The sequence below is a fragment of the Globicephala melas genome, chromosome 16 (genome assembly GCF_963455315.2).
Source record: "Globicephala melas chromosome 16, mGloMel1.2, whole genome shotgun sequence".
In the NCBI taxonomy this organism is placed as follows: Eukaryota; Metazoa; Chordata; class Mammalia; order Artiodactyla; family Delphinidae; genus Globicephala; species Globicephala melas.
The window spans coordinates 31054809-31072735 of NC_083329.1; the positions used below are offsets into that span (position 1 = coordinate 31054809).

Below are 17927 nucleotides of genomic sequence, written 5' to 3' on the forward strand. Positions count from 1 at the left end.
TGAAAAGAGGCCAAACAAGAGACCAGCTCACCAAGACTGGAGTTGACGTATGAAGTACAGCAGACAGGTCCCTACCACAGCCTGACCAGCCCCTGGCAACAACATGAGATTTTTTTTAGGAGAGACAATTCACCTGCTTTCTGCATTCTTGTGAATTTCAAGGTTTTGTCCGACCTTATTTTACTCAGAGATCTGAACCCCATCCTGAACCATTTCTCAGATGTCTTCAATCCCACTCCAAATACAGAAGTAAAGAGCTGAAACAAAGGGAAAGGCATGCCTTTAGTTTCTAAAACAATCATGTCAATGAAATGATACTTTTCAAGGTCAAGCGATTAAGAAAAGGTGTAAACAAGCTCTGACCTAGTTCCTCCTGAATATGACAAGCAGGTGGGCAATGGTAATCTTTCAGAGGCATTTCTATTTCAGGAGGGTCCCTTCCTGACATATGTTATTACTAAATGAAGCAGAAGGGAGGAGCCCGCCTCTGGCACTGCCGAGGGCTTCCAGATATCCAATAAGGACTGCCTGCACTGTCAATGCGTGACCACAGGGATCTGTACCCAACCCTTGGCCAAGAGTGTCTTACACACACTCATGCACATTCACCCTCACAATTTAAAGACGGATGCACGTGTAGGTTGTGTGAATTCTCCACCATCACACAACTGGTAAGTGTCAGAGCCCAGACTCAACCCAGTCTGTCCGCCCTCTGAGCCTGGCCTTCTGCCCTCGACCACAGGTTAGCCTGAGCATCACTTCTGAACCCAAGGGATTGCTAGGTGGAAGTCTCTGGACCCTGCAACTCCAAGGTAGGGAACATTGGGAGGTAACAAACCCTGCTTCAAAGTAGACAAGGATTCGGTGAGGAGCAGGTTTCTTAAAGAACAGGTTTGTTCTTTAAGAGTAGGTTTGTTTTGTCTCACAGTCTTAGGGTACCCAGGAGTGACAGACTCTTGGGAGGTAAGGTCATTTGTATCTCACCGTAGCATGGCAATAAGCTCGAGCACCCGTATTTATTTAGGCATCTCCTTCCTAGACCACTGCTATGGACTGAATTGTGCCCCCCCCCAAATTCATATGTTGAAATCTTAACCTCCAGTGTGATGGTATCTGGAGATGGGGCTTTTGGGAGGTAATTAGGTTTAGATGAGGTCATGAGGTGGGTCCTCACGATAGGATTAGTGCCTTTATAAGAAGAGACACCAGAGAGTTTGCTCTCTCTCTGTGTCATGCGAGGACACATTGAGAAGGAGACCGTCTGCAAACCAGGAAGAGAGTCCTAACCAGAGCCCAACCATGCTGGCACCCCAACCTCAGATTTCCAGGCTCTAACTGTGAGAAAATAAATATTTGTTGTTTAAGTCACTTGGTCTGCGACATTTTGTTATGGTACCCCAAGCTGACTAATACAACCACTTAGAATAAGTAATAGGATTAACTGAAAAACCATTTTTGATAAATACATATAAAAATCACGTACTTTGAAGGACTGATATCGTTCATCGTTTAACACAGCTTTAACTTCAGAACTTTCTCCATCTTCAATAATTTCCTGCACGAACAGTTGAAAAATATATTACCTTAGTGATGTTAACTGCAGTCTAAGATTTTCAAATCCCCAGATCTAGTAGCTTAATTTTTCATGAAATACACCTGCTGTATACAGGATATTTCCTTAGCTGATCTGGAGAAAACAAGACATTTCCTGCTTGAAAAATCTCAGGTTATTATATTTCCAAGGACCCCTTTACAATCCTCAAGGAGGAAGGTACAGAATGATTAGGGTCCAAATCTACAGAACACCAAACCAAAAGATTCACTGACAAAGGTGTGTCTAAATATTTGAGATAGTTTTCTTTTCAATTAATATAAACTAGCTGAAACAAGAGGACTTTTCATCTGAGCCGGTTAATTTTGGACCCACTGAAAAGCTAATCCGGGTTCAAGCCCTTATGATGTCCAGCTCAGAGCCACCCAACATCCTCTAAATAGAGCTGGGATTATTTCCCTTGAATAATTTACCTCGAGCTTGACTATATCGAAACTTACTCTTGGATGACCAATTTGCCTTGCCAGGGAATCCTTAAACATCATTAAATAAATAACTACCAAAATAAATAAATAAATAAATAACTACCCATCCCTGGCTCTCTTCCTAGAATATACAGGTAGAGATGCAGAATCAGCTCCACTGCCCATCACACCCACCACCATTCTGGAGGGCAATGTCCCCTGAGTGGAAGTGAGGTTCTTCACACAGCCTGTGTTTGAAGTCATAGTATCCTCTCCCGTTGAGCTTTTAGGTCACTAGAGTCTTTCACTGTGATTAATGATACGGGAGAGTTATTTTCCCACTAGCTGACCCCACGTAGCTCCAGGAGAGAAAATATTGGAGTAGGAATTAAACAAATATATATGTGTATCTATCTATCTATGTAATATATATGTTATAAAATATATATATCTATATAATCTATATTAGAGAAAAAGGAAAATAAGTCATGAATACCACATCTATATAGTTAACAGGAAAATCCATTAACTGCAACTCTCTCTCTCCCTCCCTCCCTACCTACCTATCAGGAGTTGGGATGAATCACCTTTCACCCTTACCTCCATGACACACTTCACTCTGTCCCCCAGGCAGGGAATTCCTTCTGTGTCCCTCATACTGATGATTGTGAATGGCAGAGATTTAAGTACAGAAGCTGCTCTAGTAAATTCCACACAAAAGACTTCATTTTCTTTAAACTCATAATTTTCAGCCAATACCTCAAAGGCATCCTGAAGAATAAAACCAGATGAGCAAAACACAGTCTGTTTCTCGGCCCCTAGCCCCCGAGCCAGCAGCCACTTGCAAACACCTCTTGCTCTCTGTTAAGTATTAGAACACCTCGTGACTATTTCCTCAAAGATCAGGATTGGGTGTCCTGTACTTTTACACCCCTCCCTTGGTGGATGAGCGGAATGGAGTTGAAAAGACAGGCCACAGAGTGCTTTGTAAGGAAACTTTGAGCTCTCTGCCATTAGATATTCAGGAGTGATATAACTATAAAATGATACTGTGCTCATTGCATCTTCCTAGTTGTTACTTGGCACGATCCTTCCCTCTTTGCTGACTGTCCCCGCAGCCTGTGGCCAGGATTCTGTCTTGATCACTGGGAAGCCCCATCTCTTATTTCATGCGTGAAATATAGTCAGCACTTAGCACAGGCTGGTTGAATGAATGGGTATAATCATAAGTGGCGCAAACCCACAGGCAGGGTTATTTAAGGTAGGGGGTTATTTAAGGTAGGGCACGTTTGCATTTCTGGCAGAGGAGGAAGCAGCTGCAGCTGTGCGGCCTGATGCTCAGTGTGCCCAGTAGCTGCAATTTCCTGGTGCTCCTTGCACACGTGGGGCTAGAAGACTAGAAAGGAGAAGTTTTGTATTTGATATACTAATGCATGTTTTATCTGTCTGACTACTGACTCTAGGCTGGAGGACAAGCAGTTATAGGCTTGTTCGGGTCATTTGAAACATAATTATTGAATTTCAGGGCTGAATTTAGAGATGATCTATAGCTAATTCCTTTTTGAGCAGATGAGGAAACTGAGGCTCAGAGAGAGGAATTGACTTGCCCCAGCTAGTTAATATCAGAGAGGCTGAATCCAGGTCTGCTGACTCTCAATCCTCTGGCTTCCCAGCAAAGCTATTTATACACAATTGCTATTTCTATGTAATTTGCTGTTACTATGTAATGGACTAATTACAGTACATATTTGTTTTTTCAGAATATTTGCCTTTGATAACTGCTGCGTCCATTAATGACAACTTCTGATAAGTAGTAACCTACTGTCTCTAAAGGATGTGCTCCGAATATATTTGTCTATTTCCATGACAAAAGGAGACCCATTCTTGACAGAAAGAGGAACCAGAGATCAGGTTAGAGGAGTGGGTAAGGGTGTGAAAAACATTCCTAGATTTTCAGGAATATTCATAACTTAATTTGGAGATTCATGGAAAGAAGCAGAAAGCCCTGCGTTTGCTCTAGGTGTTGTTGTAAATCTCCATTACCGTGAACATGTGGTTCCAGTTGTTTAAAGTGGTTCTTCTCTGACACGCGTACTGAGAGATCTTTTTTACAGCAAGTGGTGGAGTCTTCTGGAAGCCCGGGTTGGGAGTAGCTGAATAGTCTGTTCTCACCTAAACAAATGCATAAGCATCCATTTTAAATAACAATTAATAGTGGTAATAATAATAGATGTGTGTGAAGAAAAAGGCAGTTTGATGGTAATTGTCTCTGGAAAGAGAATAAAATTATAGGAGGCTCAAATTTTATGTTATATGCATCTCTAATATTTGAATTTGCTACAATTAACATGTATTATTTTTGCAATCTGAAAACATAACATGAAAAAATACTACCAATTAAATACCATTTTTCTTTTCTGTGAACTTATGTAGTTATGGTCCGTTGGTGATGGGTGTGGAATTAAGAGCTTAACTTTGTTTTTTTCTTTATGAATGATCACAGTAAGAAAAAAAATAAGAAACTTCTACTTTTCTGACTGCCAGACATCAAGACTTCAATATTTTGAAATATTTGTGTATAGACTTGTTTGTAAAAATAGCTACCATTTAGTAAGTGCATATATAAATCAGGCTCTGTCTTAAGCACTTTACATGTGTGTTATTCTAATCCTCATAACCATCTTACAAGATAGGCAGGCACTATTATTCTCATAATGTAGTGGAAGAAACTGAAGCTCAGAAAAGCTAAGTGACTTGTCCAAGTTCACACAGGGAATAAGCAGAGAACCTGGGGTTTAACTCAGGTCTGTTGGTTCTACAGCCCATGTTCTTAATCATCAAGCAAAAGGCAATGAAAATCACATTCGTGACACTTACAACAAGCTGGTGTTTTCCTGTAATCTCCACCGGTTTTCCTGCTCCCATACTTTCTATCAGCCAGGAGACGTCGAGGAGTTCTAGCTGTGAGCTGGCTCTTACGTTCTGTACCTGAAGCCAGTCAAGAACCTCTGAACCAGAGTTGTTTTCTGCCACAATGTGGGTGACAGAATCACTGCAGAATGCAAGACAAAGTTACCAGCTGAAGGGACTTTTGAAATGAGAAGCTCTCCTCTTTCCCTGAGGCGTTTCAGAGCATTCCATCTGATGGAGAAAGGTGCACAGTAGACCTGACCATAGGCACAGAGAACCTAGACCTCCATGCAAGGGAATTCTACTTAAATTAGTGTAACAACAGTGGTCTACGTTACATACCAGATGCAAGAAAAATTAAGAAAACATTAGTAAGATTGTGGTGTCAATGGAAAACCAAGGTCCAGAGAGGATGGAGGATAAAACCGTTCTTAAATTAGCACCTTGCCCTCTGCTTGTGGCTTTGATGTGCCACTTTGTTTTTATTTGTAGAGGGCTTTAACCCAGTGCCTTTCAAACTTATTTGTGACCCACAGTTAGAAACACATTTTATATCATCACCCAAAATATAGATGTAGATGTCGATATGCTTATAACATCCCACTAAACTGATCTCACAACCCATTAATAGGAGGTGACCAGCCTTTGAGAAATATTGTTTTACGTGGTTTTTTTTTTTTTGCAGTACGCGGGCCTCTCACTGTTGTGGCCTCTCCCGTTGCGGAGCACAGGCTCCGGACGTGCAGGCTCAGCGGCCATGGCTCACGGGCCCAGCCACTCCGCAGCATGTGGGATCTTCCCGGACCGGGGCACGAACCCGCGTCCCCTGCATCGGCAGGCGGACTCTCAACCACTGCACCACCAGGGAAGTCCCTGTTTTACATGTTTTTCAAAGTACAACCCTGTGACGTAAGACCCTGTATCTTTTCCCTAGTAAGTACTGAGCACTTACAATGTTTCAGCACTGTCCAAGTACTTTACATACATTATCTGATTTAATACTCACATAGCTCCTCAAGTAAATGTCATACTAGTCACACTTCAAAAATGAGGAAACTGAAGAACAGAGAGGTTAAGAACATCCTGAAGGTCACACAGCTGGTAAATGATATTTATCCTTTTTGACTGTCTTTTCTGGGTCAAGTATGTTATTTCTAGTTTTTAAGAAGTCTCCACAGTCAGCATTATATCATTGGAACTAATAATTTTTAAGGCTCCTTCAGTTCAAGTAGTCTATGAATCTGGGAAATAACAAGAGCAAATAGTGTACTTAGGTATCTAAGAGAAAAAAATCAATTTTCTCTTGTTTTTCCCACTTCTCTTGCTTGACTTCTTCTTTCTCCTTCTCCTTTTCTTGACTGACTCTTGGATTCATTGGGTATTTTTTGGTTCACTGTTATATGCACAGCCCTAGGTTTCTTGTGGTGGTGATGGGTACCGAAGAAGAAAAGAGAAGTCTCTGGGCATCAGTATCTTATGTTAACAGTATGTTATGATAAGACACAAGACATGGACAGGATCTGCAGATGGTACACAGAGAGGGAAAAGAATTTGGTGTGGGCTGGGAGAGGTGGATGGCTTTGTGGAAAAGCAGGATTTGTGCCCTGTCTGGGTGGATGGGAGGGATAAGGTACATGGTAGGCAGAACTTTTGGTCGTCCTGGAAGAAAAGGTTCAGAGGAAAGGAAGGAGAATGGCCTGTACTGGAGTGAAGAATTCATGTTGGGAAGTAGTTGTAGATGTGGCTGAGTACCACATTACAGAGGGTCTTGGAAGCCTGGCTGAAGAAGCTGGATCTTGTTTTCTGGGATTATGGAGCCACTGAAGGCTTTTGTGAGCAGGACATGGATAGTGTTGTCGTGTTATTTTAAAAGACTAATCTGTTACACACAATGATTTGGAAGGGGGAGTCATGGGTTGGGGAAAGGTGGGGAGCTACTTAGGAAGATGAATCACTGGACCAGATATAAGATGACTTTTACCCCACTCTGGTTCCTATAGCTCTAGAAAGGAAGGCAAAGAAGACATATGATGGACAGCTGGCATCGCCTATGAAAGATGGTGTGGAGAATAGACTCACATATGACTCCAGCATATCTATCACACTCAAGTATTATCACTTTTGGTAGAAACAGGGATTTAGGAAGTTGCATCTCTTTGGGGGAAGGGGTGGGGGAGTGGAATTGAAGTTTATTTCAGGCATGCTGCATTGGAAGGATGGCTGGAGATCCAAATGAAAATAGCTGGCTGACAGTTGGGATCTGAGGCTGGCGCTGGGAGAGAGGTGAGGGCTGGAGATCAGAGCTGAGACCATCTGGATGGCAGGATGTGCAGCAGGCCCAGGCAGAAATAAGTCAGGGTAAAACAACCTTTTACAGGGGATGAGGAAAGACGGCTAGCTGCTTCCCTAATCCAGATCCACATAATTCCAAAGATTATTTATGGTAAACTTCTTGAAAGATTGTTTATGTCAAGACTTGAACAACAAAAGAATTAACAGGGCTACATAGTAATTATTATTCCTTCTATATTTCTGCCCTTTGAAGGGAAATTTTACTATTACATTATTTATTATAATATTTATTCTTATTATTATAAATAGGGTTTTGTCTGAACCTCAGAGGGAGCAGGGTGTGCTGAGGAGGCGCTCTGGGGCTCAGTGTCCAAATTTAGACCCTCACCATCCACTCTTGTACCACCATCCCCCAGTGGGGATATGTGAGCTCACCCTATTGGATGAGGACCACGTTCATCTCTTACTGAATTCATATAAGCGTATTTGTGAATATAGGCTATACATCATATGAAGGAAGACTCTGATTTAGACTTCCAACCCCTGCTCATTAAGCAACTAGCAAACAGAACAAAACAACAACGACAGCAATAAAGCACATACAAAAACAAAAAATCAAACATTCACATTGTGCTATTCGGAGTTCAGTGCTGTTTGTCACTCGTTCCCACAAAGTGAGAGCTTGAAAGTCACCATTAGGAACTTTGACATCATCACAGTACAGTCATATCTCAGAGATATTGCAGGTTCGGTTCCAGACCACCACAATAAAGCATTTGTTCACTTTCTGTTCTGAGCCCTTAGCAGATAGTATTACCAAGAAGGGTCATCCCCTCTAGTATGTTCTGCTGCCAGTGTCTTACTGCTGTGTTGTGGCAGCCCTTTGCTGATACAGTGGTTTTCTCTCTGCCCTGAAGACTCCAGTATTGAAAAGACTAATCATATTTGAATATTACCACGTAGCAGAACCATGGTAGGCACATTTCATACACTACCTCATTTAATTGTCAATAACACTATGAGGTAGGTATGATTATCCCCATCTAAAAATAAGAAAAGAGAGCTTTTGAGAGACATTAAAAGTTCACCCAGCTAATAATTGGTGGAGCTGAAATTTGATCTGAGGTCTGTTTTAATCTAAAATCTGTGTACTGGGGGACTTCCCTGGTGGTCCAATGGTTAAGACTCCATGCTTCCACTGCATGGGGTGCTGGTTCGATCCTTGGTAGGGGAACTAAGATCTTGTGTGGCACAGCCAAAAAAATAAAATAGAATAAAACCTGTGTGCTAGACCACACTGAGCTGTCCCTCTGTGACTTTGTGCTTAATTCCATGGCTCTGGCGAGAGCTATTCCTTTTCTCAAAAGGAATACCATCAGGATGAGTATCACCACCACCACCACCACCATCATGATCACGATGAAGATTCTCTCCGAAGTGCAGAAATAGAGGTGGACTGACACTTCCTACATAACACTGTTAGACACTCTCTCCCTGCTGCTGCCACATAGGATTCATGTTTCGATGTTTTATGTCCAGTATAATATGGGCTACAATAAGGACTGTCCCAGAAGTCTGAAAGAACAGTTGCTATGGCTACACACCAGGATGGAGTAGTCACAGAGGGGCTGTCAGGCTCCCTGAGCTCTGGGTTTTGCCTAAACTTCGGAGGGAGATAGATGTGCTCAGGAGGAACCCCCGGGGCTCCTCTTCCAAATTCAGGTCCCTCACCATCCACACTTACCACTCCCGGTTCCTCCACACCATCTCTCACCTAGGGTATCTCTGGACTCAGCCCTGCCTCTAACAGACATTCTGAATGCCTAGGGATGTGGGGGAAGGGTGCTGTAAAACAATGAACAAACAATTAAATACTGGTATACACGAAAGAAAAAGACTAGAGAGAAACATTCCAGACAATCAGCAAGAATAACAAAAACTACGCGCATGCACGCACACACACACGCACACACACTCACACACACACACACACACACGGATATATTCTTACTCAATCCGCCCAAGAGTCTTATGAGGTGGGGAATGAAATTTCAAATGAGAAAACCAAGTCTACAGAGGTTACATGAAGCCAAGATTCAAACCCAGGTGTTCATGACTCGCGTAATCTCTTAACGTTCTGCTAGACTGTGGTTAGACCCCTGTGCGAGGTTTTGTTTGTTTTAAGCATTTTTCTATATTTTCCCATTTTCTGTCATGAACCATCTTTCATCACTTTTCCACTTAAAGGAATAAATACACATGCATGTCATTTTCAAGGGCAAAGCAACCTGGGATCGGGGCTGAGATGGCTGTTTGGGGCTGGCCCCAAAGACCTGGGCTTTCTTCTTATGATACAAGGTGGCAGCGAGCCTCAGGCAGCCACCTTCCATCTCTCCTAAAGACCCCAAGGCAGTGCTGAGCTGGCTGTTCCTGGAATATCAGTGGATTCCATTCTTTAAGTGCATCCAGTTTCTTAGCCATGACCAATTAATAGTGCCTTGGAGTAGGTTTGGCAGGCTGTGAACCAATGACAGGAATTCTGAACTCGGATTTGTCCTTCAGCTTCCCACAGGGAAAACCATGCAGGGTCCTGTTCCTCAACTGGTGCTGAACTGAAATGTGCTTGACTTGATGCTTGGCATCGCTAAGGGCAGGGACAGTGTTATAATCTGCCTGGTTATAATCATGCCTGGCGCCCAGCTCATGGCCAGATTTATAGCAATGGTCAATAGAGAGCCCACTAGTAGAATGAACTGATTAATCTATAGCTCTAAAGGAACGTTTCAAAAATTCTAGTGTCCACTAGAGACACACAGGAAGGTGGACTAAAGTTCAGATGCATGAGCCTTATTACCAGAGATTCAGATTCAGTAAATCTCACCTAGGGACCAGAAATATGGATTTTGACAAGCTCCCTTGGTGATTCTGACATAGTCAGTTCTAGTTATCTAGTTGGTGCACAACCAACAACCCCCAAATGTAATGGCTTTGAAAAGGAACAGTTTTGTTACGTCTCGCAATTTTGTGGGTCAGGAATTTAGGCAGCTCAGCTGGGCCATCCTTCTGTTGCATATACGGCTGATGGAGGTACTGGTGTTCCACACAGCCTGCGTGTCTGGCACCTTGGCGAGGGTGGCTGGGAGCTTGGGCTCAGCAGCATCGATCAGCCTGAGCACCTTTAAGTGGCCTCTCTCAGGGGGAACTCAAACTTCTTACCTGAGGCTCTGGGGTCCAAGGAACGGCAGAAGCCTCAGGGCCTTTTATGACCTAGCCCCCAAAGCCACATAGTGTCACTCCTGCTGTACCCTATCGGGTACACCAGGCCCCCCACCCCCAATGTAAGGAAAGGGAAAATAGTCCCTGTCACTCCGTGGGGGCCACCATATTTCAAAACCACCTCACAGCCCAAGAACTCCACCTTGTGGAACGGAGCTATAGAGAAAGATCGCTCTTTACCTGCCCCAGCTTAGATCTGATCCCCATGCTGGACTTGCTGCTTAATTACAGCAAGGTTTCCCCACATGGTACTCATTTCTCTGCAGGCACATGAAATAATTTTAGGGAGTACATAACTGAACATTTTAAAAGTTTATATGTTTATTAAACCTATATGTTTAAATTATGTATATCAGACCCATGGTTTTTATGATTATTATTCCTTAAGATAGGGCTAAATTGCAATGATTCTGTTTAGGGGCAATTAAAAGAAACACATTAGGTATATATAATCCATATGGTAAAAGATATTATAAGGATCATGAATGTGGCCCTCAGATGTCCAGAAAGCTCTAAACTGAAAGAGTAACTCACAAATCTCAGTTCCGATTTTTTTTCTCAGATACCAGTATTCCTGATCTTTCTGTCTTTCTTTTCCCAGTTGGTCCTGCCTCTTGATACAATTAGAAAAACTCTCCATGAGGAAAGAGGCAGCCATCCTTCTTTGCCAGGAGCCAGACTGACACCCCAAGCTGTCCTCATGGATGGTCACCTGCTTTTTTCTGTCTTTAAAACTCTTTTCTTTCCCTGGGGAGGGCATTCTTTTTTTTTAAATTAAAGTATAGCTGATTTACAGTATTGTGTTAGTTTCAGGTGTACAGCAGTGATTCAGTTATTTTTTTCAGATTATATTCTATTATAGGTTATTACAAGATATTGAATATAATTCCCTGTGCTATACAGTAAATCCTTGTTGCTTACCTATTTTATGTATAGTAGTTTGTATCTGTTAATTTCTTAATTCTTTCCATCTGACATAGGACTTATTTTATAAACAATAACTTTAAATAGTTATTTATAGTTGAGCAGAGACATTCACAGTTTAAAAATATCCTCTTGCAAATTTCCCTAGCAACTGATCTGTTTCAGAATCCCTGACACTGAAAAATCAAGGTAGTTTTATTTGGTTTTATCGCACATTCTTACTAGCACCAGTAAAGCCAAGTTTCTATTTCCAGTCCTTGATATACTTAAGACTGAGAGGGTCTTGCCTTGAGTTTTTGACCCACAGTAAATGGGACTATGAACATTTTCTTTCTTTTTTTTTTTTTTGCGGTATGCGGGCCTCTCACTGTTGTGGCCTCTCCTGCCACGGAGCACAGGCTCTGGATGCGCAGGCCCAGCGGCCATGGCTCACGGGCCCAGCCGCTCCACGGCATGTGGGATCTTCCCGGACTGGGGCACGAACCCGTGTCCCCTGCATCAGCAGGCGGACTCTCAACCACTGCGCCACCAGGGAAGCCCAACATTTTCATTTTTAAAGTCCACAAATTTTGAAATATAAAGTACTTTGGACCAGAGCAGGACTAATTTTTACACTGCATACTCTTGAACTCAGAAAAATAAAGTCTTCATTACTTTGCTGATTACAAAGATAATACAGGTGCATTGTAGAAAAAAAAAGTTTAGTGACAAAAATTACTCTTGGTAATCATAAGTTCCTTTGGTTGGCTTCATATTCACCAGATAAATCATTCTTTGAGCAAATATTTCCTGAAGCCTACTCTGGGTAAGAAAATTGTCAAGGGTATGAAGATGAGGTCTACACAATGGCCCAGATGACGCCCTTGCCCTTATGGAGTCAGGGACGGGCAACTGGGTGAGATGAGGAGCAAACCCAAATGGAAGAGCCGGGGCCCAACCCTAGGCCATGGATCACACCTGTGTCCACGGAGGAAGTTTCTTCCTCTAGGAAGGCTTCCAGGGACCTTAGGTCTTAGATGCAGAGAGGTGCAGGGAGGAGCCATTCAAGGTTGGGGGAGAAAGAGTGAGAAAAACCCATAAAGAGAAACCAATGCAGATGTGTTTGGACATTGGACCCAGAAGAGGCCTAGAGGTGGACCAGTTCCACATCGTATTTTCTAGAGCAGGTAACAGCTCTTTCATCTGGTGTTTAGTTTATTTGGCAAACAATGACTTTTAATATTCTTATTTGAGATACCACAAATTTGAAGTGATCAGACATTGTCAAAGATAAACAGAGCTGGATACTACTGAAAGCAGTAAGAATAGATTTTATTCAGTAATAACTATTGCAATAGGGAAGAGGGTCCAGCATGAATGGAACTCAACTCCGAGCGAACAGAAGGCAGGAGACCTTGTAAAGGCTGGAGTGTGGGAAAGGCACCGAGAGGCATTAAGGGGGCTGGTCCTTGTGACCTGGCCACCTGGATTTGCTAATTGCTGCTTATTCAGAGGAGAAAACGTCTGGAATCTTTGTGACAGGAGGCAGTGGGGCAAGTTAGAGCAAGGGGCCCACTGAAGTTAGGCCTTTACCTTCCTGCAGAGACTGGGGGTGAGAATGATCTCCTTGGATGTTTGCTCTCAGGTCCTTGAGAAGACAGTTTTGGGTGGTTGGAAGATTTACATCTCAAAGGGGCACAGAAAGGGTTTATACTGGCAAGGTTTCTAAAGTACCTGCTCTAAGAGGGGGTTCAGGGGTCTATCTGCCTATTGCCAGGTTTTGGCTGGAACAAACAGTAAATTCTCCGGTAATCTTGAACTTTCTCAGGCAGGCATTTTAAGGCGGGGCCAGGGGTACAATCCTAGGGACATGGCCTTAAGCTGCTAAAAGCCACACTAGAGTTTAGTCAAGGAAAGAGTCTTTATCAACATTCAGGTGAAAAACCATGGATTTGACTACCAGGAAATTCTGTGAAGACAATAGTTTTGGGATAATGAGTGAGGCAGAAGCCACGTTTCAAAAATTACGTAGTGAATGGATGGAAACCAAAATGACACAAGAAGGCTCGAAGTGTTGGGTAGGAAAATGCTAATTTTAAAAAAAGAGGAAGACGAGTACATACTTGGAAAATACATTATGCTATCTTTTCATGCTAGGTGACAACAAAGGTACAGTTCCTGACTCTCCTGTCTGATTTTAAACTCTTTGCTTGCAGGGTTCAAGTCTTCTACTATTTTTTGTCTCCAGAACCTGACACATATTGTGCAGAGTGGGTACTAACAGAACTCTTTATATGTGATGCCATGATGGTCTATCTTGCTTTCAGTAAAATCAGTGCCTTCCAAAGGTACCCTTGTAGACAAATTATGCAGGTCCAGGAAGGGCAAAAGTATCCTCTGATGGGTTTCTACAGCTTGAACAGTGGAACTCAGCAAGTGTTAATCTGCTGGGCGATGTAACCATGGAGATCCACCCTTCCTACCCAGCCCTTTCTTCTTCAGCATCAATGATTTAGGTCAAGACATAGATGGTAGGCTTAGCTAATATGTTCCTAGAGGAGGGTTGATGCAGATAAAGTTTTAAAATAGCTCAAAGTACTGGAATCAAGGATAAAAGAAGAACATGACAAACACTAGATTCTGATCCTTCTCTATCTTGTCCCAGCTAGAGTAGCTCGAATATCATGAAGCCGCTCTAAAATTTAGGATGTTGGCCATGGAATAAAATTCAGAAACCTTTTTAATGAATGTGAACAAATGCCTCAAAGGACTTGACACCTCTCCTGATTTATATTTCAAGAACCAGCTTCCTATGGCACATGGAATAGCATGTCTTTTGCAATATAACATAAATATTAATGAAGTCCAATCCAACTATAAAGATACAGTGCACATATGCTAGAAATTTAAATAGTTCCAGATAGTTCTATGCATTCAGGTACCCCATTTCTAAGCTGTGTGTTCAGGTCCAGGTAAAGTAGGAATCAGATTTTTCCTCAAATTTAATCCTCCTGGCAGCCAAAGAATGTGTTAGAAACTATGGAGATTACTGTCTATTTTCAGAGCATTTTTAATTTTAGCTCCTCTTTCTCTGAATCCTATATATCAAAAGGAGAGATCTAGCTGTTCTTATTGAGAAGTATCCTTTCTTTTAAAAAACAACTTCCTTTATTTTCATTTTAAAAATACACGTTTATTGTAAAAACATTTGGAAAACACAGAGCATAAAAGCAGCCATAATGTCTCCCTACGACCTCCTCCGCCTACTGCCTAGTCTCTCCCTACTACCCCTTTCCCTACGAAATAGACAATTTGATGGGTTTCCTTCCTTTCCTTGTTCTATTTATTTATGTCATTTGATCTAGTTCAGAGTGTGGAGAGAGAGCCTTCTCCTTAGGGATTTACTGTAAAGGTCAATGGATTCAGCTAAGTAACAAGAAAACAACCACACTTTACATTTGTATAACTGTTTTAATTTATCCAAGTATATTGACATCCATCATCACATATGGTATCACATCAGATAGACTAGACCATTTATCAAGAAACTAAGGTCAGAGAGAAGAGGGGGGTCTTGCCCCACATCACATGGCTGGGAAGGGTCAGAGCCAGAATTTGAGGTCTCTAGATTTCTTGTCTAGAGATTTTCCCCTACAATAATTTCCATTGTCTTTTCCAGTTAAAGTCTATATAACTATGTATGGAAATTCCGTTTGAGAGCTAGGACTTTTACTTCTTGTGGTTAATTTTTGTGCCATAAAACACATTTGTATTTAATGTGTCTTCTGAGCAGCCAGCCTGGGAACCTTGCCACCGTCATCTCACAGCAGCAGTTGGCTCACCGTGCGCCAGTTTCCTCTGTCGCCTGAGCAGCTGGGCTCGGTCCCTGGCAGCAAAGCTGCCTGTTGGGCTCTTGTCAAAAGAAGAAGCTTGCCTCCCAGCGTCTCTCCTAGTACCTGCCTCAGCTACCGTGTGCATATTCGTAGCTGTGCCTGTAACTAAACTAGTCAGCTCTTGCTGGAAGTGTGGACATTTCGACAGAGAGCTTTCTATGTAAGTGATGCCTTGACCATCTGGCTCTCACCTTCCTGTCTGGCCCTTTGCCAAATTTCTTTACCGCAAAGAGCAGTTCCATATTTGCTAAGGCTTCTAGTTTCTACTTTTTCAGTTTCCTTTTTTTCAATTTCGGTTTTTAGCCACTTACCTATGTCGTCTTTCCCCCTCCTGATTCCAATATTTTATGTAAGTCTGTTAAATAAGGCAGACTCAACAATTGGATGACATCTATGATTTTGTGGAAGGGATGTTTCAATGAGATTTTGAGCTTAATATCCCAAATGAGATAGGGGTTAAAAAGGAAAAAAGAGGCAGGAGTTGGGGGAAGGAGACCATGTAAAGAGAAATCGGGTGAGGGAGACCATGGGAAACTCAGGAATTTCTGAATGGGGCACTTCAGTAAAAAATAAATAAATAAAATGTTTCTATGAGATTGACTTTTCATATGAATTATGGGTATTGTGAAAATTATCATATCTGATTACTGACTTTTGACATATGTTTCTCTAGCAATCTGAAACTGACACTTCCTCAGGAAATGCTTGTCAGTTTTATTTTTTAATGTCAAAGACCATCTTCAAAGTAAAAATGTATTTTCACACAGAATTCTTATCGATTTTCCTGAAAGAAAAAATGTGGTCCAACTATTCCTTGGACAATCAGAGCCAGCCAATTGCATTAATTATCATTCTTTATTCACTACAAGCCCTCTGGCAATTCTGTTTGGAACTGTTTATGCCAAGGTTCTAATACCATTTGTGTCTGGATTTTGTTTTGTTTGAAACCAGTGAAGAGTTTACGTAACTGTTAGAAAAAAAGCAGGGCCAGCGCTGGGATGTGAGTGGGTTTGCTAGTGAACCAGTTGAGGTGCCCCACATGCTTGCTTCAACTGCCTTCTTGTCTGGGCTCTGAGCTCATCACTCTCAGCGTGGTGTCCATCACCCCTGGACAGAGCTGCCCCTGAATCTTTAACCAGCATCCCTCTCTCTACAAATCCCACTCAGACTGCTGCTTAGAAAAGCATGATCAAAGCCACATTTGGTGCCTATGGTGAGCCAGCTAGTCACTCATCCTAGACCATCACAGACACTACCCACCTCAGCACAGTCAGATGCACAGCTCAAGGGCCAAGCAATCAAACCAATCTTTTTGCTTCCAAGCAGCTGACAGTTTTTGATTGAACTCAGTGGTGCTTTAGTTTAATTTGGTCAAGAACAAACTCGAATGGTTTCATAATTGAACTTCCCAACTAGGTTTCTGTTGATCATCCCTAGATACCTCATCTCATAATAGTGAAAGGCCAAAAAAAAAAGAAAATTACGTTATCTTTTGGTGCCAACTGGTTTCAATATAATTGCATCAAATCCCCACTCATCTTATTTCCCTTAACTAATGGCCTCAAATTTGTTGTTTAATTTCATACCTGTTCTCCCAGTGGGAGAGTCACCTCTTCTGTAGGTGGAGGAAAACACGGGTTCCAAAGAAGCCCTGCTTATTCACAAACTGAAATCCGTGATGTCTTACCTGAGCTCGTTTTCAACCCTGAATCCTTTCCTTCGAGCCAGCTCCATGAGGAAGGTTCTGCGGGTGGTTCCCATTTTCTTCTCCAAAATGAAGAGGACCAAATCTCCAAACTTGATGTCATAAGAAGGGGAGGCCATTGAGGCACCCAGCTGCCTGGGTCTCTTCTTCCGAGGGCCTGAGGGGGCCACGTGCAGCGGATCCATGGGAAGAGACTGCTGCTGCCTTTGGCTGTGCCAACAAGTGGTGTCTCCAGAAGTGAGGGAGAGCCTGCCCCTCCTTCATAAGGAGCCCTGATGTCATCTCACCATCTCACTGGGCTCTGCCCTGTTCATGACTTCCTGCTGAAGATCCATGGGGAATTGCTACCTCTGTTCATTTGTCCAGTACAGAGATGATAATGGAAATGGTAAATTAACTTTAGGGTGCCTATGCATAATCTCATCAGATCCTCAGAATAACCTTTTGAGGAAGGTAGGGAAGCATCATTTTCCCCATGTTATTAATTAATTAATTAATTAATCTATTTACTTATTATAAATTTCTTGAGACCCCTCTTGTCTTTATTTATTTATTTCTTTTAACATCTTTATTGGAGTATAATTGCTTTACAATGGTGTGTTAGTTTCTGCTTTACAACAAAGTGAATCAGCTATACATATACATATGTCCCCATAACTCTTCCCTCTTGCGTCTCCCTCCCTCCCTCCCTCCCTATCCCACCCCTCTAGGTGGTCACAAAGCACCAAGCTGATCTCCCTGTGCTATGCGGCTGCTTCCCACTAGATATCTATTTTACGTTTGGTCGTGTATATATGTCCATGACACTCTCTCACTTTGTCCCAGCTTACCCTTCCCCCTCCCCATATCCTCAAGTCCCATTCTCTAGTAGGTCTGTATCTTTATTCCCGTCTTGCCCCTAGGTTCTTCATGATCATTTTTTTTTTTTTTAG

The 17927-nt window shown here is 42.3% G+C and overlaps 1 protein-coding gene across 1 annotated transcript in view; it reads right to left on the reverse strand.

Annotated features, from left to right (window-relative positions):
* The window catches only part of DNTT (DNA nucleotidylexotransferase), a 34319-nt gene extending 17121 nt beyond the window's left edge, over positions 1-17198 (reverse strand). Inside the window, exons 1-6 of the mRNA XM_030865571.2 lie at positions 16978-17198; positions 4894-5068; positions 4060-4188; positions 2617-2787; positions 1484-1555; positions 134-257 (exon numbers count right to left, since the gene is read on the reverse strand). Coding sequence (XP_030721431.1) covers positions 134-257; positions 1484-1555; positions 2617-2787; positions 4060-4188; positions 4894-5068; positions 16978-17180 — 874 coding nt within the window. The 5' untranslated portion in view covers positions 17181-17198. The remainder of the gene's footprint in view (positions 1-133; positions 258-1483; positions 1556-2616; positions 2788-4059; positions 4189-4893; positions 5069-16977) is intronic.
* Between the last annotated feature and the right edge of the window lie 729 nt (positions 17199-17927).